Here is a 26243-nt window from a genome sequence, read left to right on the forward strand (position 1 = left end):
ATATAGAAATACATAGCTAGGAATATAGAAATACATAACTAGGAACATAGAAATACATAGCTAGGAATATAGATCTATAGAAACATAATGACTAGGAATATAGAAACACATAATTAGGAATATATATCTATAGAAACATAATGACTAAGAATATCGAACTATATAGAAACAGAATAACTTTGAATATAGATCTATAGAAACAGAATAATGGTAATATAGACCTATAGAAACACAATCACTAGCATCACTATAGAAATGTAGAAACATAGAAACACAAAAGCTAGGAATATATACCTATAAGAACACAATAACTAGGAATATTGACCTATAGGAATATAGACCTAAAGAAATACAATAAATAGGAATATATATCGATAGAAATACAGATCTATAGAAACACAATAACTGGGCGTTCTTGTGTCTGACACTTTGCCTGCAGTAGGCTAGAGGTCCAAAGCTTGATTTTGCTTTGATTAATCGGTATCGGCCCTCATATTTAATTAGAATATATATATTTAATTAAAAAGGTTAATGAAGGTTAAGGTATAAGCACACCACAGGGATTTTAGTTTGACGTGATTCGCTCTGCAAACTAAATTAGTGGTTGAAAAAGGACGGATTTCTTTGGTGTAAGACTTGGTCTTAAGGAAATTGGACAATGATCCACACTACTAGACGGCTGATATAGATCTTCAATGGTTTTGTTTTTGTCACTAGTTTGTTTCCGAGTATGAAGGATATCGTGTGGCACTCAGGAACTTATGTGTGAAACGTTTGAGATGTGTCAACCTGACTAATGTGAACTAAACGAGCCTCTGGAGCCTTCGGGGAGGAGGCGATGGGCCCCCGACGGCAAACCGGGACGTCAGCCCGGATGACATCGTCTGAAACAAACATATGAGATCTCTGTTCAGCCAATCCATCACCCCGCTACGGCTGTGATACAAAGACAAGGAGGTGTGTGTGTTGTTATGGCGTCAAAGACCCCCACCCAGTAGGCAGCCCTGTTGGAATGGAGATACCAGTCAGAACCAGTCAGAACCAGTCAGAACCAGTCAGAACCAGTCCACCTGGAGCACCGTTGGAAAACGCCATTCTTTGATGATAAAGACTTTTATTTTGAATTTGATGTTTATGTTTAGTCCGGCCCGTGCAAGGGTTCTGATTCAGCGTTTCTTTAATTAGAATAATGGAATCTATAAGAGTCGATTATGGCCAGGAAATAATTACAGTATTAAACCAGATATTTCACTGTATTACAAGGAAAAGCTGACATCAAATACATAAACAACAGTGTTGGTTCTCTTAAATAACAACCATTTCCTTTATCAGTTGAATCAAACATAGATATTATTATTTTTAGACTATATTCTTGATCATAACTCAAAGATACTATTCAGACGGTCACAAAGCACGCTGGGTATTGTTTCTGCTCTGCCAATGGGCGAGGTGTTCTGGACAACTAGTCACCGGGGCTCTTGTCTCTGCTGCTGCTTGTTGGACGCTAAGGCTTTATACTTATTCATTTTAGGCTTTATACTTATTCATTTAAGGCTTTATACTTATTCATTTTAGGCTTTATACTTATTCATTTTAGGCTTTATACTTATTCATTTGAGGCTTTATATTTATTCATTTAAGGCTTTATACTTATTCATTTAAGGCTTTATACTTATTCATTTAAGGCTTTATACTTATTCATTTTAGGCTTTATATTTATTCATTTTAGGCTTTATATTTATTCATTTTAGGCTTTATACTTATTCATTAAAGGCTTTATACTTATTCATTTAAGGCTTTATATTTATTCATTTAAGGCTTTATTTTTATTTATTTTAGGCTTTATATTTATTAATTTAAGGCTTATTTTTATTTATTTAAGGCTTTATATTTATTTATTTAAGGCTTTATATTTATTTATTTAAGGCTTTATTTTTATTTATTTAAGGCTTTATATTTATTCATTTTAGGCTTTATATTTATTTATTTAAGGCTTTATATTTATTTATTTTAGGCTTGATTTTTATTTATTTAAGGCTTTATATTTATTTATTTAAGGCTTATTTTTAGTCATTTAAGGCTTTATATTCATTCATTTGAGGCTATATATTCATTCATTTAAGGCTTTATATTCATTCATTTAAGGCTTTATATTCATGCTGCTGAAGAAGAGTTTCTGCCGTCTGGTTATTATTTGAGTGGTGCTGGAGCGTGGCGGATTAACGAGGCGTGTGTGTATGTGTGTGTGTGTGTGTGTGTGTGTGTGTGTGTGTGTGTGTGTGTGTGTGTGTGTGTGTGTGTGTGTGTGTGTGTGTGTGTGTGTGTGTGTGTGTGTTTGCATGAGGATGTGAGTGTGTGTGTGTGTGTGTGTGTGTGTGTGTGTGTGTGTGTGTGTGTGTGTGTGTGTGTGTGTGTGTGTGTGTGTGTGTGTGTGTGTGTGTGTGTGTGTTTGCGTGTGTGTGTGTGTTTGCATGAGGATGTGAGTGTGTGTGTGTGCGTACGTGTGTGTGCATGCGTGCGTGCGTGTGTGTGTGCGTGTGCGTGTGCGTGTGCGTGTGTGTGTGTGTGTGTGTGTGTGTGTATCCGGTGTTCCTCCCCCACTAGGCAGGGCGGTCTGATTGTCTCGTCCCTCCCTCTCTAATGTCATCCAACGAGACGCTCTCTGAACGTCTGCAATAAGAAAACCTTCCCCAACAATCTGCACATTTATTACAGAACGAAGAGCCATGTCTCTAGGGGTTAGTGTTGGGGTTAGTCTCTACGGGTTAGTGTTGGGGTTAGTCTCTACGGGTTAGTGTTGGGGTTAGTCTCTACGGGTTAGTGTTGGGGTTAGTCTCTACGGGTTAGTGTTGGGGTTAGTCTCTACGGGTTAGTCTCTATGGGTTAGTCTCTAGGGGTTAGTGTTGGGGTTAGTCTCTATGGGTTAGTGTTGGGGTTAGTCTCTACGGGTTAGTGTTGGGGTTAGTCTCTAGGGGTTAGTCTCTATGGGTTAGTCTCTAGGGGTTAGTGTTGGGGTTAGTCTCTACGGGTTAGTGTTGGGGTTAGTCTACGGGTTAGTGTTGGGGTTAGTCTCTAGGGGTTAGTGTTGGGGTTAGTCTCTACGGGTTAGTGTTAGGGTTAGTCTCTACGGGTTAGTGTTGGGGTTAGTCTCTACGGGTTAGTGTTGGGGTTAGTCTCTACGGGTTAGTCTCTATTGGTTAGTCTCTAGGGGTTAGTGTTGGGGTTAGTCTCTAGGGGTTAGTGTTGGGGTTAGTCTCTATGGGTTAGTGTTGGGGTTAGTCCCTACGGGTTAGTGTTGGGGTTAGTCTCTACGGGTTAGCGTGAGGGTTAGTCTCTACGGGTTAGTGTTGGGGTTAGTCTCTAGGGGTTAGTGTTGGGGCTAGTCTCTACGGGTTAGTGTTGGGGTTAGTCTCTACGGGTTAGTGTTGGGGTTAGTCTCTACGGGTTAGTGTTGGGGTTAGTCTCTACGGGTTAGTGTTGGGGTTAGTCTCTACGGGTTAGTGTTGGGGTTAGTCTCTACGGGTTAGTGTTGGGGTTAGTCTCTATGGGTTAGTGTTGGGGTTAGTCTCTAGGGGTTAGTGTTGGGGTTAGTCTCTACGGGTTAGTGTTGAGGTTGGTCTCTAGGGGTTAGTGTTGGGGTTAGTCTCTACGGGTTAGTGTTGGGGTTGGTCTCTAGGGGTTAGTGTTGGGGTTAGTCTCTACGGGTTAGTGTTGGGGTTAGTCTCTAGGGGTTAGTGTTGGGGTTAGTGTACGGGCTCCCTGCCTCTCTCGGGCCCGGGTGTGTGGCGTGGGCCCCAGGTGTGTGGCGTGGGCCCCAGGTGTGTGGGGGGTCGCCGCGGGCCCCAGGTGTGTGGCGTGGGCCCCAGGTGTGTGGCGTGGGCCCCAGGTGTGTGGGGCGTCGCCGTGGGCTCCAGGTGTGGGGCGTCGCCGTGGGCCCCAGGTGTGTGGCGTGGGCCCCAGGTGTGTGTCGTGGGCCCCAGGTGTGTGGCGTGGGCCCCAGGTGTGGGGCGTGGGCTCCAGGTGTGTGGCGTGGGCCCCAGGTGTGTGGGGTGTCGCCGCGGGCTCCAGGTGTGGGGCGTGGGCCCCAGGTGTGGGGCGTGGGCTCCAGGTGTGGGGCGTGGGCCCCAGGTGTGTGGCGTGGGCTCCAGGTGTGGGGCGTGGGCCCCAGGTGTGTGGGGTGTCGCCGCGGGCCCCAGGTGTGTGGCGTGGGCTCCAGGTGTGGGGCGTGGGCCCCAGGTGTGTGGGGTGTCGCCGCGGGCCCCAGGTGTGTTGTGGGCGTGATGAGAGAAGATGAGTGTAGTGAGTAGGACGGGTTCTGGAGACGAACCGAGCCCTCTGGGTCTGATTAGGAGCTTAACGTCAGTGATGTTACTCATCACCCGGCAGAAAGCGTCAGACCGATTTGCACATCCTGCTAATTTTACTTCTTTATTTCCTTCTTAACTTTCTTTATTGTCGACAGCAGCAGCAGCACTCGTAGTTCAGAGGGTGGTGGCGGATCCCTCCAGGTCTTTAGAAAGGTCTTTTCCTTCTTTAGGGTATTTAATCGACTGGTTTTCCTGAATGCGACATCAATCAATGTTGACTGCATAATATTGAATCATTGATTTGTTTTAGGAAACGTTGATACAGAAGGTGATCTACTGAAGCCGTCAAATGTATTGGACCGCTTTTAAACGGTTGAATTGTTAGTTCATTGATTGGGATGTTAAAAGGTATTCTGAGGTGAAGGTCCACTCCCTTCGAACACTATTCACAAATTAGGACAAATTACTGACCAATGCTGTGGTAGCGCTGGTCTGTCTCTGTGGTAGCGCTGGTCTGTCTGTAGCGCTGGTCTGTCTGTAGCGCTGGTCCGTCTGTAGCGCTGGTCTGTCTGTAGCGCTGGTCCGTCTGTAGCGCTGGTCCGTCTGTAGCGCTGGTCCGTCTGTAGCGCTGGTCTGTCTGTAGCGCTGGTCCGTCTGTAGCGCTGGTCCGTCTGTAGCGCTGCTCTGTCTCTGTGGTAGTGCTGTCTCTGTGTCCTGTTCTCCATCTCGGAGGGCGGTTCCCTCGCTGTGTTCTGCTCTAACGACGCGTTGTCGTACGACGCGTGCCGGTGTTTGACGCAGTGGAAGATTCAGGAGGTGAGCAGTAAAACTCCCCCACCCTTAGCTGCTCTGAAACATGGCAGTCTTCTCCCTGGATGTCACTCTCTATCGGAGGGACGCTCACTCAGGCTTTATTACATGTGTGTGCGTCCGAGTGCGGGCGTGTGTGTGCGGGCGTGTGTGTGCGGGCGTGTGTGCGTGTGTGTGCGGGCGCGTGCGGGCGTGTGTGTGCGGGCGTGTGTGCGGGCGTGTGCGCGGGCGTGTGTGTGCGGGCGTGTGTGCGCGGGCGTGTGTGCGCGGGCGTGTGTGCGCGGGCGTGTGTGCGCGGGCGTGTGTGTGCGGGCGTGTGCGGGAGTGTGCGTGCGTTCAGGCAAGGCGACATAATGTTTATAGCAGCAGCAGTCCCCAACATCAGACGCATCAGGAGATCGAGCGACGTGTGTGTGTTGTGGATGTGATGCTGAACTGAAGCCCGCTGCCCGGCGCGTCATGGTGTGCGTGTGCGTGTGCGTGTGCGTGTGTGTTGAACACTCCTCAGCCCCTGATCACCTGCTCATTACTCCCTCATTCAGTTATGAATGGTTTCAGGTTCCCACTGTGAACCCCTCAAACCATTACCCCCCCGGGCTGCATACAGACGTCCTCTTTGACCTCTGACCCCCATCTCCTCTGGCTGGAAGGAGACGACTCCTTCTCTGTGATTAGCTTCAGCAGCCGGATGATGCTATCATACTGGGGGGGGGGTGGAGATGATGCTATCATACTGGGGGGGGGGGGGGGGGGTGGAGATGATCCTACCATACTGGGGGGGGGGGGGGGGTGGAGATGATGCTATCATACTGTGGGGGGGGGGGGGGGGTGGAGATGATGCTATCATACTGGGGGGGGGGGGGGGGGTGGAGATAATGCTACCATACGGGGGGGGGGGGGGGGGTGGAGATGATGCTACCGTACTGGGGGGGGGGGGGGGTGGAGATGATGCGACCATACTGGGGGGGGGGGGGGGGGGGTGGAGATGATGCTACCATACTGGGGGGGGGTGGAGATGTATTGTTTATTTATACCCCCTGTTCTCCGTTTCCACGGTGATTCGGCGCGTCTGGTCAGACGAAGTGAGATTGAAAATAAATGAATGTTTTCTTGTCTTTGTTTTTTCTAAAGAGCGTTGACCTTTATAAGATCTTCCTGCTGATGTGTTGTGATTGTCTCGGAGGTGTGTGTGTGTGTGTGTGTGTGTGTGTGTGTGTGTGTGTGTGTGTGTGTGGTGGTCCTCGATGTGTCCCCTACTTCAGGCATACCCGACCTGCCCGATAGAAACCCAATCATCGGGCTGAGAGCTGTAGACGGCATCAGTATGGGCGGCCATGCCTCTGTCCGGGCGGGAGATTGAAACATGCTAAGGACACGCCACTCACACTTAGACCTCACGTTCTGCTCAACCTGCGCACCGTACCGCATCGTATGGTTACACAGGCACACATACGCACACACTTACACACACACATACACACATACACATACCTAACACTTACACACACACACCTATACACACACACACCTATACACACACACGCACACATACACACGCACACACATACACATACACACATAAACACACACTTTCACACATACACTCATACACACACACATACACATACACACACATATACATACACACACACACACACACACACACACACACACACACACACACACACACACACACACACACACTTGCTATCAAGGTATTACTGGAAGCTTTTTCCTTTAAGATTTTGCTTATATAGATGTGTGTTGTTAGAGTGTAGCGAGTGTAATGTAATGAGTGTAGTGAAGGTAATATTATGAGGGTGGTTAATGTAATGTGTGAAGTGAATGTAATGTTAAGAGTGTAGTGAATGTAATGTTAAGAGTGTAGTGAAGGTAATGTTAAGAGTGTAGTGAATGTAATGTTAAGAGTGTAGTGAATGTAATGTTAAGAGTGTAGTGAGGGTAATGTTAAGAGTGTAATGAATGTAATGTAAAGTTTGTAGTGAATGTAATGTTAAGAGTGTAGTGAATGTACACTGTAATAGTGTATAGTGTGTAGTGTGTTATAGGGTAATGTTTAATGTGTGGAGTGTGTATTAGGGTAATGTGTCATAGTGTATAGTGTGTAGTGTGTAGTGTGTAATAGGGTAATGTGTAATGTTTAATAGTGTATACTGTGTAGTGTGTAATAGGGTATTGTGTAATGTTTAATAGTGGATAATGTGTAACAGGCTCATGTGCAACAGGGTCATGTGCAACAGGGTCATGTGCAACAGGCTCATGTGCAACAGGGTCATGTGCAACAGGCTCATGTGCAACAGGGTCATGTGCAACAGGGTCATGTGCAACAGGCTCATATGCAACAGGCTCATGTGCAACAGGGTCATGTGCAACAGGGTCATGTGCAACAGGCTCATGTGCAACAGGGTCATGTGCAACAGGGTCATGTGCAACAGGCTCATGTGCAACAGGGTCATGTGCAACAGGCTCATGTGTTCAGGCTGTACGAGGTGGGCGGGCAGCGGACCGAGCGCTGGACCGTGGCTGGGCTGCTCCCAGGAGGTCCGGGCGCTTCTGTTCGTGGCGTCGCTCAGCGGCTACGACATGACGCTGGGGGAGGAGCCTAACCTGGTAGGACCAACGGGCCCCTGGTGGAGGGGGGCCCCTGGTGGAGGGGGGCCCCTGGTGGAGGGAGGCCTCTGGTGGAGGGGGGCCCCTGGTGGAGGGGGGCCTCTGGTGGAGGGCCCCTAGTGGAGGGCCCCTGGTGGAGGGGGGCCCCTGGTGGAGGGGGGCCCCTGGTGGAGGGCCCCTAGTGGTAGGTCATACTACTATATTGTAAGGCTACCATGCTGGTAAGGCGGTCTTCTCTGTGCTGTGACTCCTTGCAGGGCTCCCTGTTCAGAGCCCACATCACTCCCTCAGGCACTGCTCAATGTGGTCCACCTATAAGAGACAGAGTAGCAGAGGCTGAAGGTAGCATGCAAGGTGCAGCTGCTGCTCTGTGCCCCTAGGTGGCGCACAGCCAGTCAGTCGTCAGCGTACACCAGAGTGCCAACCTGTGAGGCAGAACCACATAACTGAAGCCCCAGTCAGCCCTCTGAGAAGCTGCTATAGATTCCCTGCCAGGTTAGGATGGCGTTGGTGCATTGTCTGTACATCCTATAGGCTAATGGAACAAATGGATGTATTTTTTTATGTATAAATATTTTATGATGTATTTTATGGACCTTTTATAGAAGCAATAAATAAGACAGAAGGTAGTACATAAGTAGTAGTACATACAGCAGTACTAGTAGTAGTTACAGTAGTAGTAGTAGAAGTAGTAGAAGAAGTACATACAGCAGTAGTAGTACCTACAGTAGTAGTAGTAGTACTTACAGTAGCAGTAGAAGTAGTAGTAGTACCTACATTAGTAGTAGAAGTACATACAGCAGTAGTAGTAGTAGTACTTACAGTAGTAGTAGTAGTAGAAGTACATAGAGCAGTAGTAATAGTAGTGGTAGAAGTACATAGAGCAGTAGTAGTAGTAGTAGAAGAACATACAGCAGTAGTAGTAGTAGTACTTACAGTAGTAGTAGTAGTAGAAGTACATAGAGCAGTAGTAGTACAGACAGTAATCATCGGATGAAGGCGTGATCGACCTCAGCCAACCTCCACCCTGCTGAGGTCACCCGACCTTTGACCTTCGGTCTTCCCAGATGTTCCTCATTTCGTTCTAAGCGTGTCCGTCCGTCTGTCCCTCTAGGACCGTCCGTCTGTCCCTCTAGGACCGTCCGTCTGTCCCTCTAGGACCGTCTCCAGGAGAGCCTGAAGCTGTTCTCCTCAGTCTGCAACAACGTCTTCTTCAGGGACACCCCCAGGGTGAGAGGGTGATGTAACACCACCAGGATGAGAGGGTGAAGTAACACCACCAGGGTGAGAGGGTGAAGTAACACCACCATGGTGAGAGGGTGAAGTAACACCACCGGGGTGAGAGGGTGAAGTAACACCACCATGGTGAGAGAGTGAAGTAACACCACCAGGGTGAGAGGGTGAAGTAACACCACCATGGTGAGAGAGTGATGTAACACCCCCAGGGTGAGAGGGTGAAGTAACACCACCAGGGTGAGAGGGTGAAGTAACACCACCAGGGTGAGAGGGTGAAGTAACACCACCAGGGTGAGAGGGTGATGTAACACACCACCACGGTGAGAGGGTGATGCAACACCACCAGGGTGAGAGGGTGATGTAACATATCACCACGGTGAGAGGGTGATGTAACACCACCAGGGTGAGAGGGTGATGTAACACCCCCAGGGTGAGAGGGTGAAGTAACACCACCACGGTGAGAGGGTGATGTAACACCACCAGGGTGAGAGGGTGATGTAACACCACCAGGGTGAGAGGGTGATGTAACACACCACCACGGTGAGAGGGTGATGTAACACCACCAGGATGAGAGGGTGATGTATCACACCCCCAGGGTGAGAGGGTGAAGTAACACCACCAGGGTGAGAGGGTGAAGTAACACCACCAGGGTGAGAGGGTGATGTAACACACCACCATGGTGAGAGGGTGAAGTAACACCACCAGGGTGAGAGGGTGATGTAACACACCACCAGGGTGAGAGGGTGATGTAACACCACCAGGGTGAGAGGGTGAAGTAACACCACCAGGGTGAGAGGGTGAAGTAACACCACCAGGGTGAGAGGGTGATGTAACACACCACCATGGTGAGAGGGTGAAGTAACACCACCAGGGTGAGAGGGTGATGTAACACACCACCAGGGTGAGAGGGTGATGTAACACCACCAGGGTGAGAGGGTGATGTATCACACCCCCATAGTGAGAGTGAACCGTTGACAGACCGCTGTCGCTCAGTCTCTTAAAGGTTTAGAGTTCTGAAGCATGGACTCATTTGGTCACCCTTCACTGTTTTACAGTGAAATCCATTGAACATAAACTGGTTTAAAGAGTGTTTTAGACAGTCACACTCCGCTTATTATAACGAGATGTATCTCGTTATAATAAGTTATAATAAGCATATTTATTCAATAATAATATTGAATAAATATGCTAAATGACCCACTTTTAACTTAAGTTTGTAGAACGTTATCTTCACAGAGAATGGTGTATTTCAGAGTTCACTCTGAGTCCCTTTACGGACTGTGCTGAATGACACTTTTATAGAAACAGTACAATATAAATAATGCAACAATAAGTGATCATTTGTAGACTGAAGCGTAAGACCTGTCAAAACACAACGGACAGAGTTATGAAACGCCAGCCACTGTTGAGGGAGAGTGAAAGGATTACTGAAGACAGGCAGGAAGTTATGATCATGAATGTTTCATGAGTTCATCGTTGGCTTCAGGAATCACTAGATACGATCCAGGGAGTGGATCCATGGGGTTTCTGTGGGTTGGCTTTAACCTTGCTCCACTCGGACTGGTGTTAGTAACCCCTGGAGTTAATTACACACCTGGAGTTAACAACACATGGAGTCAATTACACCCCTGGAGTTAATTACACACCTGTAATTATCCGTCGTTTAACGGTCAGACTATTTTCTTTTGCTTTTTTGATCAAATGGATATCCTACTTTGATTTGACCGCTAACTCGCGATCACCTGAGAGTGGGAGTCCGCTGGGAGGCACTGGTCTAAAACCAGTTCACGTTCACAGATTAGGAGAGAGGAGACTGACTGCAGAGGACACATGATGAGGGGGGAGGGAGAAGGATTCCTACTGATGGTTAATTGGCTCATTAGGAAGGACAACACCAGCGCTGATTTCCATTCTCTTAAAGGTCTCACCAGGTCTGAAGAGCCGTTATAAGAGTCGCTAATCACTGTAATATCTCAACAATGACGCTGCCTGGATTATCCTTCTACCCGTTTAATAGTTTAATTTACATTTAGGTGATTTCACTGACGCTTTTAAATTTCTTCACACACTCGCACCCTGACGGCGGAGTCGACCACGCAGGGCGACAGCCAGCTCGTCGGTTCAATGGTTTCATATTCTGGTGCAGGTTTTACGCATGGGCTTATATGATATACCGTTAGTCCTTCTATGATGTTTGAGTTGTGTTTAGCTGGAGGAGGACAGCTCTTCCTCCATTTGTTTATTGTGGTCTTTCTAAATATGCAGATCTCATTTCTGAACAAGTTTGAACTTTTCCAACGCAAGATCCTCCACTCCGGCCGGCACCTGCACCTCTACCTGCCGCTGTTCACAGGTGAGACACGCTCCTCTACCTGCCGCTGTTCACAGGTGAGACACGCTCCTCTACCTGCCGCTGTTCACAGGTGAGACACGCTCCTCTACCTGCCGCTGTTCACAGGTGAGACACGCTCCTCTACCTGCCGCTGTTCACAGGTGAGACACGCTCCTCTACCTGCCGCTGTTCACAGGTGAGACACGCTCCTCTACCTGCCGCTGTTCACAGGTGAGACACGCTCCTCTACCTGCCGCTGTTCACAGGTGAGACCCTTCGCCCCTACCAGCTGCTGTTCACAGGTGAGACCCGTCGCCTCTACCTGCCGCTGTTCACAGGTGAGACAGGCTCCTCTACCTGCCGCTGTTCACAGGTGAGACACGCTCCTCTACCTGCCGCGGTTCACAGGTGAGACCCGTCGCCTCTACCTGCCGCTGTTCACAGGTGAGACACGCTCCTCTACCTGCCGCTGTTCACAGGTGAGACAGGCTCCTCTACCTGCCGCTGTTCACAGGTGAGACACGCTCCTCTACCTGCCGCTGTTCACAGGTGAGACAGGCTCCTCTACCTGCCGTGGTTCACAGGTGAGACACACTCCTCTACCTGCCGCGGTTCACAGGTGAGACACGCTCCTCTACCTGCCGCTGTTCACAGGTGAACAGTGGCACCTGTTCTCTTCAGCTAATTCAGACATCGTAACTTGGTCAATTTTCAACGTTAACCTTCGTTCAAACCATTCAACAAATAAACATACTTGTATCTTCATTCTTGAATAATCAGAATCACATTTTAAGTTCAATATCGGCTTTGTTTTCAGTTGGTCTCATGGATTTGAGGTTAGGCTGAGGTTAGAGCGTGGAGGACGTGCAGGCAGTGTTGCCAGATTGGGCGGTTTTTCCCGCCAAATAGGACTACTTTTTACGACGTTCAGGCAGCGGTGACGCTAGCGTTGACGTTAGCGCTGATGTTAGCAGTGACGCTAGCTGTAACGTAAGCGCTGACGTTAGCGCTGACGTTAGCCCTGCCATTAGCGGTTACGCTAGCTGTGATATTAGCGTGACGTTAGTGGTGACGCTAGCTGTGACGTTTGCGTCGTCGTTAGCGCTGATATTAGCATTTTAGCAACCAAACTCTCGCAGTTCATTAGGACGAAACGCATACTAGTTACTATTATCATTCGCTCAGAACGTAAGAACTCCCTCCATCTCAATCCCAACACACACACACACACACACACACACACACACACACACACACACACACACACACACACACACACACACTGCTCACCTTTGAATGTCATCATGGTCTGGTCTCCTCTGACAGCCCCCCGTCACTGAGCGGCCCCCCGGTTCCACCCCCGCTGGGACGATGCGCTCCCTGCCCCGCCTTGTGTCTCAATCCCGCACCCCTCCTCCCCTCCTCTAGTCCGGAGGTCCTGCTGGCTGGGGGGGGGGCTGAGGGGGGGCTGATGGGGGGCTGAGGGGGTCCCCTCCTCTAGTCCGGAGGTCCTGCTGTCTGGGGGGGGGCTGAGGGGGGGCTGATGGGGGGCTGAGGGGGTCCCCTCCTCTAGTCCGGAGGTCCTGCTGGCTGGGGGGGGGGGCTGAGGGGGGGCTGATGGGGGGCTGAGGGGGTCCCCTCCTCTAGTCCGGAGGTCCTACTGGCTGGGGGGGGGCTGAGGGGGGGCTGATGGGGGGCTGAGGGGGTCCCCTCCTCTAGTCCAGAGGTCCTGCTGTCTGGGGGGGGGCTGAGGGGGGGCTGATGGGGGGCTGAGGGGGTCCCCTCCTCTAGTCCGGAGGTCCTGCTGGCTGGGGGGGGCTGAGGGGGGGCTGATGGGGGGCTGAGGGGGTCCTCTCCCTCTGGGGTCATCAGAGCCTCTCCTCATTAGATCCCTGAACCCCTGGATTCAGGGGCAGGCTCTGAGCGAGCCTCAGCGTTCCTAGAGCTCCTCTGACGCTCCGTTGACGTGCCGACTCAGCGGCCATTGTGTGTGTGTGTGTGTGTGTGTGTGTGTGTGTGTGTGTGTGTGTGTGTGTGTGTGTGTGTGTGTGTGTGTCTCCCAGAGGTTCCAACTCTTATTTTCTACGTGGATTATTTTTTTTGTAAAGAAATCATTTATGATTGATGCAAATTAATAAGGTCAAAATCATTATTAATTAAATTATTAAATTATATAATGCATATATATATATAAATATGTGTGTGTATATATATATATATATATATAGATATAGATATATATGCATAATGCATACATGAAATTATTTAGAAATGCCTACTCGTTGCATTTTACTGCGGTTCAATTGAAATACTAATTTATTTACACTACGTTTTTGGTGTAACTTTCTATTTTTGCTTTTGCTTTATCAGTTTATATTTTAAAGATACTGGTTTCTTTTAACTGTGGTCTATGAGGCAACATTTTCTTTAACTATCATTGAATACATGTGCAGCAAAGCATTTTCTTAAATAGATAAATACAAATGTCTCAGATTATTATTTAAAAGGCAGCATTGTATAAGACTCAATGCCGAGGTGATTTCTCAGTGCTAGTTGTTGTTCCATATTCTTGACTGATGTAAACACAAATAGGAGGTCTTTACAGTATTTGTACATTTTAATAGATAAAATAAATCAAAGTACTTTGAGAGATTCTGCTCTACAGTAAACATTCTGACCAGTTAATACATTTGGCAGTGGGTACATGTGGGCGGGACATCGCATTGTACATCAACAGAACACAACTCGCACATTCCCACTTGGTTCTTCAACATTTGTTTTTATGCAGAAAAAGCAAAACTGAGCTTCATTTTTTATGAGATATAGAACATTCAGTCTACAGCGGTCCATTATGAACAGGATGTTCCGTCCTCCGCCCCTCCTCCAGTGGGCGGCGGACGGACCCGGGCGGAAGTAGTGTGGTCACGGATCCGGTCGGGGCTCAAGCAGACAAACAGTCCAGAGAGTCGAGGGTCAGGAAGACTTCTGCTTTGCACTGGAAGGTTCCGGTTCCGTCCCGGAGCAGCTCGCACGTCTTCAGGTTCGGGGTGATGTCCTTCACACATATAGCCTTAGAGAGAAAACATACATATTCAAAAAAAGTACAAAAGTTTTATATATATATATATATATATATATATATATATATATATATATATATATCAGATATAGTACATATAATACGTATAATAAATTCTTATTTTACTTTGTTGATTAATACTGAATCAATGTATATTTGTATCTCTATAGCCTATATTCAAGGAAACTCACTGAATCTATTTAATATAAATATATATACTTAATTTTTTGGGATAATACTGTATCTATCTCTCTCTCTCTCTGAGAGAGAGAGAGAGAGAGAGAGAGAGAGAGAGAGAGAGAGAGAGAGAGAGAGAGAGAGAGAGAGAGAGAGAGAGAGAGAGAGAGAGAGAGAGAGAGAGAGAGAGAGAGAGAGAGAGAGAGAGAGAGAGAATTATCCCAAAAAATTAAGTAGGAATTTGTTACTTATTTGATATCCTAAAAAAAATCATTGAGACTATTTGACTAAAATATCAAGGTATTGAGATTCTACTAATTTGAAGTGGGTGCATAAAGGACATAATGCGGATAGACGCATTTTGCGGGATTTCAACACTGACGCAGGATTACAGCGCACTCTACAACATTTCACATATATTTCGATAAATTCTAAATGTAACTTTATGGAAAAAGTTGTTTTAAACAACCTACCATGCTCTTCAGGATGGAGATCTGTCTGTTACCGGCGGGCTCTCCGGTGTTACCGGCCGTCTCTCCGCTGTCCACCAGCGTCTCCTCCGACTCGGACCTCCGGACGTACGGGGACCTCCTGATCCCGGAGAGCAGACCCGAGGCTCGGCCCACCGAGTAGTAGCTCGGCCCGGTGGCCTGCTTGTACCACGCCTCGACGGGCTGGACGGAGAGGAGCAGAGAGACTCCGACGCACACCACGGCGAACTTCAGGGACTTCTCCATTACGCACGGCTTTTACGCAGCTACTTTTGGCAGGGACTGTGGAGCTGTTTCTGTCGAAGCTTCGTGGATGTGATCTTCTTGCGGTGTTCTGCAGAAGGTCCGTTTTTTCCGGGCTGAATGTGTTTCTTGTCGGGGTTTCCAAACTTTATAGGTGAGGGGCTGCGACGCGTCGTGACCCGCTACGGTCGTCAGATCGATGTAGATGAAGGGCGGAGGATTCATCTTTACGCGAGAGGAGGACAAAAGACCGATCCGAATCGATCGGAGTTTGGGGGCTGCGGTTGACGTCAAAGGTATGACGTCATTTCTTCATTGCTTTGGAGGCATCAAATCAGAGAAAATACATTTAATTGAATCAATCATGACACACATGAAGTCCATGCCCTACGAGATATTCAACGTAGTCACGAGTGCTTTCATAATATTCGGGTGAAATACCTCTGCGTGAAAATGAAGTCGTTGATTGTGTTGAGGATTGGGCAGAGTAGTTTTGCACTCGCAACCGTCCACACGCACGAAGGTGTTTCCCGGGGTCCGTAAAAACAGGTTGTTTGAAATTGTGCAGGGATTTTTTTGTTGCTGTATTAAGCCAGATTCAAATGACGCATAACTTTTCCAAATCGATTTACCAACCGACCCGTTCATGTGCACCGAATCCCCCGGACATCACAGACACCTGTGGACTGAAAATAAGCAAAATTAGAACCTTGTTGGCTTCATGTCCACAGCGGTCAGAGGCTTTATTTAAAGAACTCCAAACGAGATATTTCTTTCATAATCTTATTGGCTTTGTGCATCTGTGGTCTGGACGGCTGAAGATTATTCTCAGGAGGCATCGCTGCCTTAACTAAACTGATTATAGCGCAGGTATTAGAGGACGGAAAACCCTTACTGAGAGAACAACAAACTCATTTGGCTTTTTATTTATTAAAGCCAGAAAAACAATGACACAACATACCTCGTCAATGTGGTGTCACCACCTTTATTAAAAAAAAAGAAGAAATTAGCAATTATGCTCCATGACACACACACACACTTGTAGACCAGGTCACCTCTGATTAGCCGGTCAGAGGTTATTGTAGAGCGTCAGAGGTCGAGGGTCAGAGGTCGTTGTAGAGGGTCAGTGGTCGAGGGTCAGAGGTTGTTGTAGAGGGTCAGAGGTCGTTGTAGAGGGTCAGAGGTCGTTGTAGAGGGTCAGAGGTCGAGGGTCAGAGGTCGTTGTAGAGGGTCAGAGGTCGTTGTAGAGGGTCAGAGGTCGAGGAGTCAGAGGTCTTTGCAGAGGGTCAGAGGTCATTGTACAGAGGTCTGCAGTGCGGCTCCAGCTTGTCTTCTAGGACGTAGTCCGGCCCGCAGACCCAGGGGTCACCGGTCTTCCACTGCCACTTCAGCAGGTCGGCCCTCAGCCCGGCCAGCAGGTCGCGGTGGGCTGGGTCGGGGGCCAGGTTGTGGGTCTCCTGGGGGTCCACCCTGCGGGACGGGGAGCGGTTATAGTCAGTGACACCATGGACACACAACAGGGAACCCGTTTCATTACATTCATTCTTTATTTCTTCTGCACACACACATTTAAACCTCTAAACCAGGGGTCTCAAACTCGCGGCCCGGGGGCCAATTGAGGCCCGCGGGATGATATTTTGTGGGCCCCTACTTGACATCAAAGTTTAGTGTTAGTGCGGCCCGCGCGTTGTTGTCAAACGCACAGAGTGGCTTGCCACGCTTTTTTATGAATTGTGATAGGATGACCAGATGTCCCGGTTATGCCGGGATAGTCCCAATTTTGAGTTGCGTGTCCTGAGTCCCGACAAAAACCAAAGGACGCTAAAATGTCCCGGTTCCTACCAACCGCTACGAAATGTCCCCTGTTGTCAGCGATTACATAGCCAACGTGATCTAATTATAGCCCGATCATTAACTTAGATTGGGTCAGTTGTGCTCCTTTTTTTTGTGGAATACTTGATGTGGCCCAGCCTGACCCAGACTCTACCTCCAGCGGCCCCCAGGTAAGTAGAGTTTGAGACCCCTGATCTAAACCATCTCTTTAAGACCGCCTTCACCACATCACCTCTCCCCTTCTCTCTCTCCTTTCTTCTTCAATCTTTTTACTATTATACCTTCCTATTCAATGATTTGAGTTTGTGCACTATATAAATCTAATGTGTTATCATTTATTGAAGTATTATTATTGCTTTAAGATCCACTGGGCTGGATCTCAGAATAAGGTACTGTGATGAGCCAGACATCGCAGGCTACAGCGCCACCCTGTGGGCGGCGGAGGGGTCCCGGTGGATCTGGGGCCTTTGTTCCGGCTAATGACGCCACCTGTAACAATCAGCCATCAGGTCCAACTGCTTCAACATGCCAGCCCCAGTCTGCCCTCTGGTATCGCTCTCTACCAGACTGCAGTCCACCTCTGACCTCTGGTCCCGAGGACCTTCTAGAAGGGGTGGACGGGTAAGCCGCCATTTTGTTGTATGTTTCTCCTGTGTTTGTGTAGGGGGTCGTAGGTTTGTGTAGGGGGGTGGAGGGGGGTGTAGGAAGGTGTAGGAAGGTGTAGGGGTTGTAAGTTTGTGTAGGGAGGTGTATGTTTGTGTAGGGAGGTGTAGGTTTGGGTAGGGAGGTGTAGGTTTGCTTAGGGAGGTGTAGGTTTGCGTAGAGAGGTGTAGGTTTGCGTAGGGAGGTGTAGGTTTGCGTAGGGAGGTGTAGGTTTGCGTAGAGAGGTGTAGGTTTGCGTAGAGAGGTGTAGGTTTGCGTAGGGAGGTGTAGGTTTGCGTAGAGAGGTGTAGGTTTGCGTAGGGAGGTTTAGGTAGGTGTAGGGAGGTGTAGGTGTGTGTAGGGAGGTGTAGGTTTGTGTAGGGAGGTTTAGGTAGGTGTAGGGAGGTGTAGGTTTGCGTAGGGAGGTGTAGGTTTGTGTAGGGAGGTGTAGGTTTGTGTAGAGAGGTGTAGGTTTGTGTAGGTTTGTGTAGGGAGGTTTAGGTAGGTGTAGGGAGGTGTAGGTTTGTGTAGGGAGGTGTATGTTTGTGTAGAGAGGTGTAGGTTTGTGTAGGTTTGTGTAGGGAGGTTTAGGTAGGTGTAGGTTTGTGTAGGGAGGTGTAGGTTTGTGTAGGTTTGTGTAGAGAGGTGTAGGTTTGTGTAGGGAGGTTTAGTTAGGTGTATGTTTGTGTAGGTTTGTGTAGGGAGGTGTAGGTTTGTGTAGAGAGGTGTAGGTTTGTGTAGGTTTGTGTAGGGAGGTTTAGGTAGGTGTAGGGAGGTGTAGGTTTGTGTAGGTTTGTGTAGGGAGGTGTAGGTTTGTGTAGGGAGGTGTATGTTTGCGTAGGGAGGTGTAGGTTTGTGTAGGTTTGTGTAGGGAGGTTTAGGTTTGTGTAGGTTTGTGTAGGGAGGTTTAGGTAGGTGTAGGGAGGTGTATGTGAGGATTGTATTTTTGTTTAAGACTAGACTGCTTGGTGCTGTTAGGAAGTAAGGGAGATCTTTCTGGTTGTTTTGTCCCTCAGGCACTTCCCTCAACATTATTCTTTTGTTCCTGTACTTCATACAGTTGATATAAACTCTTGTTTCTGGATTGGTTTGGGGTTGTGAAGCGTTACTTCAACCCTTTCTGCTGTGTGACCTCCCGACCCCATCTATCAGTTTATGGTCGTGACAGCGTAGTGTTATTATTTAAATAAGAGGACCTGGTATCGTACAGCTCCCAGTGAGTCCAGGGATGGACTCATGTTAGTATTAACCAGGTGGTTAGGGCTCGTGTTGGTATTAACCAGGTGGTTAGGGCTCGTGTTGGTATTAACCAGGTGGTTAGGGCTCGTGTTGGTATTAACCAGGTGGTTAGGGCTCGTGTTGGTATTAACCAGGTGGTTAGGGCTCGTGTTGGTATTAACCAGGTGGTTAGGGCTCGTGTTGGTATTAACCAGGTGGTTAGGGCTCGTGTTGGTATTAACCAGGTGGTTAGGGCTCGTGTTGGTATTAACCAGGTGGTTAGGGCTCGTGTTGGTATTAACCAGGTGGTTAGGGCTCGTGTTGGTATTAACCAGGTGGTTAGGGCTCGTGTTGGTATTAACCAGGTGGTTAGGGCTCGTGTTGGTATTAACCTGGTGGTTAGGGCTCGTGTTGGTATTAACCTGGTGTCTAGGGTTAGGGCTCATGTTGGTATTAACCTGGTGGTTAGGGCTCATGTTAGTATTAACCTGGTGTCTAGGGTTAGGGCTCATGTTAGTATTAACCAGGTGGTTAGGGCTCGTGTTGGTATTAACCTGGTGGTTAGGGCTCGTGTTGGTATTAACCTGGTGGTTAGGGCTCGTGTTGGTATTAACCTGGTGGTTAGGGCTCGTGTTGGTATTAACCAGGTGGTTAGGGCTCGTGTTGGTATTAACCAGGTGGTTAGGGCTCGTGTTGGTATTAACCTGGTGGTTAGGGCTCGTGTTGGTATTAACCTGGTGGTTAGGGCTCGTGTTGGTATTAACCTGGTGGTTAGGGCTCGTGTTGGTATTAACCTGGTGGTTAGGGCTCGTGTTGGTATTAACCTGGTGGTTAGGGCTCGTGTTGGTATTAACCTGGTGGTTAGGGCTCGTGTTGGTATTAACCTGGTGGTTAGGGCTCGTGTTGGTATTAACCAGGTGGTTAGGGCTCGTGTTGGTATTAACCAGGTGGTTAGGGCTCGTGTTGGTATTAACCAGGTGGTTAGGGCTCGTGTTGGTATTAACCAGGTGGTTAGGGCTCGTGTTGGTATTAACCAGGTGGTTAGGGCTCGTGTTGGTATTAACCAGGTGGTTAGGGCTCGTGATAGTATTAACCAGGTGGTTAGGGCTCATTTTAGTATTAACCAGGTGGTTAGGGCTCATGTTGTTATTAACCAGGTGGTTAGGGCTTGTGTTAGTATTAACCTGGTGTCTAGGGTTAGGGCTCGTGTTAGTATTAACCAGGTGGTTAGGGCTCATGTTGGTATTAACCAGGTGGTTAGGGCTCATGTTGGTATTAACCAGGTGGTTAGGGCTCGTGTTGGTATTAACCAGGTGGTTAGGGCTCGTGTTGGTATTAACCAGGTGGTTAGGGCTCGTGTTGGTATTAACCAGTTGGTTAGGGCTCGTGTTGGTATTAACCAGTTGGTTAGGGCTCGTGTTGGTATTAACCTGTTGGTTAGGGCTCGTGTTGGTATTAACCAGTTGGTTAGGGCTCGTGTTGGTATTAACCAGGTGGTTAGGGCTCGTGTTGGTATTAACCTGGTGTCTAGGGTTAGGGCTCGTGTTGGTATTAACCAGGTGGTTAGGGCTCGTGTTGGTATTAACCAGGTGGTTAGGGCTCGTGTTGGTATTAACCTGGTGTCTAGGGTTAGGGCTCGTGTTGGTATTAACCAGGTGGTTAGGGCTCGTGTTGGTATTAACCAGGTGGTTAGGGCTCATGTTGGTATTAACCAGGTGGTTAGGGCTCGTGTTGGTATTAACCAGGTGGTTAGGGCTCGTGTTGGTATTAACCAGGTGGTTAGGGCTCGTGTTGGCATAAACCAGGTGGTTAGGGCTCGTGTTGGTATTAACCAGGTGGTTAGGGCTCGTGTTGGTATTAACCTGGTGGTTAGGGCTCATGTTGGTATTAACCTGGTGGTTAGGGCTCGTGTTGGTATTAACCAGGTGGTTAGGGCTCGTGTTGGTATTAACCAGGTGGTTAGGGCTCGTGTTGGTATTAACCAGGTGGTTAGGGCTCATGTTGGTATTAACCTGGTGTCGTACAGCTCCCAGCGGTCCCGGTAGTAGTAGCGCCCCAGGGTCTTGAACCAGTGGGTGGGCCGCCCCCCCCGGGTGCGGTTCAGCAGGTCCTGGAAGGTGGGCGACACGTAGAAGTCCTGGTCGATGGGGAAGGGCATCCGGTAGTGGAGGTTGTGGAGCAGGCGGTACGGGGCCCGCAGCACCGAGCGCATGGGGTAGAACATGGTCACCTGGGGGAGAGGGGAGCTTTAGAGGCTGAGGCTGGCTCACTGCGAGGCGCTTAGAGGCTGAGGCTGACTCACTGTGAGGCGCTTAGAGGCTGAGGTCACTGTGAGGCGCTTAGAGGCTGAGGCTGACTCACTGTGAGGCGCTTAGAGGCTGAGGTCACTGTGAGGCGCTTAGAGGCTGAGGCTGGCTCACTGTGAGGCGGTTAGAGGCTTGCTCACTGTGAGGCGCTTAGAGGCTGAGGTCACTGAGGCGCTTAGAGGCTGAGGTCACTGAGGCGGTTAGAGGCTGAGGTCAGTGTGAGGCGCTTAGAGGCTGACTCACTGTGAGGTCACTGTGTGAGGCGGTTAGAGGCTAAGGTCAGTGTGAGGTCACTGAGGCGGTTAGAGGCTGAGGTTACTGTGAGGTCAGTGTGAGGTCACTGTGAGGCGGTTAGAGGCTGAGGTCAGTGTGAGGCGCTTAGAGGCTGAGGTCACTGTGAGGTCACTGTGAGGCGGTTAGAGGCTGAGGTCAGTGTGAGGTCACTGTGTGAGGCGGTTAGAGGCTGAAGTCAGTGTGAGGCGCTTAGAGGCTGAGGTCACTGTGAGGTCACTGTGTGAGGCGGTGGCGCCGGGCTCTGACCTCGTGCAGCGACTGGCTGCCGTACAGGGTGTCCCAGCCGCGTGGCTCCGAGAGCAGGGCGGGCAGCAGCGAGCGTCCGGTGAGCTGCACCGCGGCCTGGGGCGCGCTGGGCAGGCTGTACTCCGGGTAGGGGAGGGAGAACCAGTCCAGGACGGTGGGGGTGAGGTCTGCACAGTGGAGGGACAGGAGGGAGGGAGACGGCGGGGATAGAGGGAGTGAGACGGCGGAGATGGAGGGAGTGAGACGGCGGGGATAGAGGGAGTGAGACGGCAGGGATAGAGGGAGTGAGACGGCGGGGATAGAGGGAGTGAGACGGCGGGGATAGAGGGAGTGAGACGGCGGGGATAGAGGGAGTGAGACAGCAGTGATATAGACTATGGAAAAAAGGTTAGTCAATTTAATGTCGACATGTTCTTGGTTTCCTTGGTCTGTTACGCATGGCAGTGACGCCCTCTAGTGGCCGCTCAGCCCTTCAGTTCTGTTCTCTATTTGATCCTATTCTATTCTCCAGGGACACTGGAGCTTGCTGTCGTCTGGGTCTCGCTGTCTGCCTGCTCTGCTGGAACATCGAAGCCCTCCGTGCAGCCAGCGGGAGGCTGGTTTACAGCCTGTTTGTTTGAAGTAAGAATTGGAATTGAATTCGCTCAGAGAGATTTCATTAAGCTGATGTGTCACCAGATTGTAAACGCATCTTGAGTCACGCCATAAATCAGGATGGATCGAGCAGGAGATGTAGGATTGCTGAATGTTAGAGCCGGAATCGACCAGGACATTCAATGTCGACCCTATATTCGGACATAGGGTTAGTGTTATAATATAAAGGCCAGAAAGTTTCTCTCAGAGTATTTGTCAACTCAGTTCAAACACGTATGAGGCTCCTTTATGGCCCTGACAGACCAACCAGATCATCGGTTGTTGGTCTGGCTCGGTCTGTTTGGTGTGTGCTATGCGATCGGCCGTCGATGATCTTTTCAAGTTGTCGGGGTTCTTTTCCGCCGATTGCACATGTTCAATCGGCCATTACCAAATCGGTCCGACTGCCTTTTCTGCCAACGATCGGCAGTCGAAATGGTGTGTCAGGGCCATTAGTTTCCTTCATGCTGCAAGTCAAGGCCTAGCTAGAGAAGCTACGCTAAGCTACGATCAGACGAAGAAGCTGCAGCCCAACCAGCAGGCTGACATAGGCCTGTCTGGAGAAGCTACGCTTAGCTTCCATCAGACCCTCATCCAGAAGGCTAACATAGGCCTGGCTGGAGAAGCTACACTAAGCTACGCTAAGCTACCATCAGACCCTCACCCAGAAGGCTAACGTAGGCCTGTCTGAAGAAGCTACGCTAAGCAACGCTTAGCTTCCATCAGACCCTCACCCAGAAGGCTAACATAGGCCTGGCTGGAGAAGCTACGCTAAGCTTCCATCAGGCCCTCACCCAGCAGGCTGACGTAGGCCTGGCTGGAGAAGCTACGCTTAGCTTCCATCAGACCCTCATCCAGAAGGCTAACGTAGGCCTGTCTGAAGAAGCTACGCTAAGCTACGCTTAGCTTCCATCAGACCCTCACCCAGCAGGCTGACGTAGGCCTGTCTGGAGAAGCTACGCTTAGCTTCCATCAGACCCTCATCCAGAAGGCTAACGTAGGCCTGTCTGAAGAAGCTACGCTAAGCTACGCTTAGCTTCCATCAGACCCTCACCCAGCAGGCTGACGTAGGCCTGTCTGGAGAAGCTACGCTTAGCTTCCATCAGACCCTCATCCAGAAGGCTAACATAGGCCTGGCTGGAGAAGCTACGCTAAGCTTCCATCAGACCCTCACCCAGCAGGCTAACGTAGGCCTGGCTGGAGAAGCTACGCTAAGCTACGCTTAGCTTCCATCAGACCCTCACCCAGAAGGCTAACGTAGGCCTGGCTGGAGAAGCTACGCTAAGCTACGCCTAGCTTCCATCAGACCCTCACCCAGCAGGCTGACGTAGGCCTGGCTGGCCTGGCCCCAGCGGGCGCGGTGCTCCGGGGAGGAGAGCAGCAGGGGCTCTGCGGTGCCCGAGCCGTACAGGTTGGTGCGTCCGTTGGGGAAGGGCACGCCGTTGTCCGAGCTGTAGGCCACCAGCGTGTCGTTCTCGTAGCCCGCGGCGCACAGCTCCTCCAGCACCAGGCCCACGCCTAGAGGGACAAGATGGACGCCTCAGGGTCGGCCACACTAGTCTCAGTCACCGTGTGCAGGAGTGAGAGTGAGAGGGTGAGAGTGAGAGGGTGAGGGTGAGAGGGTGAGAGTGTGAGGGTGAGTCCCCGTACCCTGGTCCAGCCGGCTGACAGCGGTGTACTGAGCGGCCAGGTCGGCTCTGGAGGCCGGAGTGTCGGGAACGAAGGGAGGGACCTGACCAATCACAGGCAGAGCTGAGGTCAGAGAGAGAGAGACACCAGCAGGTAGAGAGACACCAGCAGGTAGAGAGAGAGAGAGAGAGAGAGAGAGAGAGAGAGAGAGAGAGAGAGAGAGAGAGAGAGAGAGAGAGAGAGAGAGAGAGAGAGAGAGAGAGAGAGAGAGAGAGAGAGAGAGACCGACCAGCAGGTAGAGAGAGGGACACCAGCAGGTAGAGAGGGAGACACCAGCAGGTAGAGAGAGGGACACCAGCAGGTAGAGAGGGAGACACCAGCAGGTAGAGAGAGAGAGACCAGCAGGTAGAGAGAGAGAGACCAGCAGGTAGAGAGACACCAGCAGGTAGAGAGAGAGACACCAGCAAGTAGAGAGACACGCGTCTTCTTGTAATTCATGCATTCATCTTCTGTCGTTTGGATTAGCCATTTTGTTGAGATATAGTTTGGGCTTTTTATATTCATGACGTACAGTACAGAGGTATTCTCTTCAAGATCGTCTTATCATAAACATAAAACAGTGGTTCATGGTTCCGTCTCTTGAATATAAACTCTGGTTCATGGTTCCGTCTCTCCCTCTCTAACCTTCACTTGGTCCGGGCGGTAGTACTCGGGCTTCCAGTCGGGAATCGTCCCCATTCCCGGCTCCCCGTTGCCAAACTTCTCACAGAAGGCTCCGTACTGTGGCTGGGAGTGACCGCACCGATGGGTGTCGTGGAAGGCCACATACAGGAAGAAGGGCCTATCGTCTCCGTCTCCGTCTCCGTGCCTCTCCCTCAGGCTCTGGAAGAACCTCCGGACCAGCAGCTTGATGCGTGTGATGTTGCGTCCGACCTGCAGCACCGAGTTGTTCTCCTCTGTGTAGGCGAAGTCGAAGGGGTAGACCTCCCCCGGGCCCACGTGCTTCTTACCGATGATACCTGAGAGAGAGAGAGAGAGAGAGAGAGAGAGAGAGAGAGAGAGAGAGAGAGAGAGAGAGAGAGAGAGAGAGAGAGAGAGAGAGAGAGAGAGAGAGAGAGAGAGATATGAATTGGAATTAATCGGTCTTTAAAGGGTCCCATGTGTCTTGGGAGAGGAGATGAGAGAGACGGACGGGTTCATTCAGCAAGACGACGCAGGTTGGATCTAACAGCCAGCCGATGGGGATGAGAGATGCCCTGGTTGCCCGGGTTACCTGTGTGGATGTTGGCTTGGCGCAGAAGCAACGGAAGGCTCTGCACCTCATCCAGGGAGTTGAAGTGGTGGACTCCCTGGTGGAGCCCGTACATTCCATTCTGATGCTACAGGTTAAGAATCAACAGTTACTAGTGTGTGTGTGTGTGTGTGTGTGTGTGTGTGTGTGTGTGTGTGTGTGTGTGTGTGTGTGTGTGTGTGTGTGTGTCACCTGGGGCAGGCCGGTCAGTATGGCCGCCCGGCTGGGTGAGCAGCTGCTGACGGAGGTGAAGGCGTTCTGGAAGGTCAGGGCGCGCCGGGACAGCGCCAGGAGGTTCGGTGTGCGGACCGCAGAGTTGTTGTACACCTCTGTCTCAAAGCCCGCATCGTCGGCTGGAAGAAACAGTAGAGAGAGGACAAAGGATACCGTAAATACCACAAGGATCCAAGGGCACGTTGAACCAATGTGTTAATGTGGTCACTTAAAAGATGACCTCATCATTCATGCATTCATCTTTATGTTCACTTAAAAGATGACCTCATCATTCATACATTCATCTTTATGTTCACTTACCGATGATTAGCAGAACGTTCCTCCGCCTGGCCTCAGCTCCGCACCAGGCAGCCAGAACCAGACAGAGAACCCCTCCCAGTAGAACCATCCTCACCACACCAGTGGGACACACGAGCAGATCTTATTCCGGTTCAAATGATAAAACTCGCATTAAATTTCTCAGCGATGCATTTTCACCGTTTTATTAATATTGCCTCTGACATTTTAAGCTTTTAAAAAGTTTGATGAACTTTCCGCTGTTTCCTGAATCATTTGGAGACTGTTTGGTCATGTGACGCACGACACGTGACGACCATGGACCTATTAAATAA

The 26243-nt window shown here is 49.7% G+C and overlaps 2 protein-coding genes across 2 annotated transcripts; both read right to left on the reverse strand.

Annotated features, from left to right (window-relative positions):
- Positions 1-13920: 13920 nt before the first annotated feature.
- On the reverse strand, positions 13921-15990 carry npb (neuropeptide B). Its single transcript, XM_030351110.1, has 3 exons — positions 15748-15990; positions 15046-15624; positions 13921-14386 (listed from the first exon to the last, which is right to left on the reverse strand). Exons 2-3 carry the CDS (start codon positions 15307-15309, stop codon positions 14258-14260), a joined length of 393 nt encoding a protein of 130 aa, XP_030206970.1. The 5' UTR covers positions 15310-15624; positions 15748-15990; the 3' UTR covers positions 13921-14257.
- A 276-nt stretch (positions 15991-16266) lies between these two features.
- On the reverse strand, positions 16267-26228 carry sgsh (N-sulfoglucosamine sulfohydrolase (sulfamidase)). The gene is made up of 9 exons (XM_030351109.1): positions 25933-26228; positions 25591-25751; positions 25381-25486; positions 24792-25126; positions 24129-24210; positions 23793-23996; positions 21846-22012; positions 21012-21229; positions 16267-16776 (listed from the first exon to the last, which is right to left on the reverse strand). The coding sequence occupies exons 1-9, from the start codon at positions 26018-26020 to the stop codon at positions 16593-16595; spliced, it is 1545 nt and encodes a 514-aa protein (XP_030206969.1). The 5' UTR covers positions 26021-26228; the 3' UTR covers positions 16267-16592.
- Between the last annotated feature and the right edge of the window lie 15 nt (positions 26229-26243).

The sequence above is a fragment of the Gadus morhua genome, chromosome 3, assembly GCF_902167405.1.
Source record: "Gadus morhua chromosome 3, gadMor3.0, whole genome shotgun sequence".
Taxonomy (NCBI): Eukaryota; Metazoa; Chordata; class Actinopteri; order Gadiformes; family Gadidae; genus Gadus; species Gadus morhua.

Excerpts from the sequence above, each read along its gene's own strand:
- sgsh (XM_030351109.1), bottom strand. The coding sequence starts at position 26,020 with ATGGTTCTACTGGGAGGGGTTCTCTGTCTGGTTCTGGCTGCCTGGTGC. Across the intron at positions 24,211-24,791 it reads ACCGCCCGGACCAAGTGAAG|GTCCCTCCCTTCGTTCCCGA; the intron begins GTTAGAGAGGGA and ends GTGATTGGTCAG. Across the intron at positions 21,230-21,845 it reads GCAGCCAGTCGCTGCACGAG|GTGACCATGTTCTACCCCAT; the intron begins GTCAGAGCCCGG and ends CCTCTCCCCCAG.
- npb (XM_030351110.1), bottom strand. The coding sequence starts at position 15,309 with ATGGAGAAGTCCCTGAAGTTCGCCGTGGTGTGCGTCGGAGTCTCTCTG. Across the intron at positions 14,387-15,045 it reads TCTCCATCCTGAAGAGCATG|GCTATATGTGTGAAGGACAT; the intron begins GTAGGTTGTTTA and ends TTTCTCTCTAAG.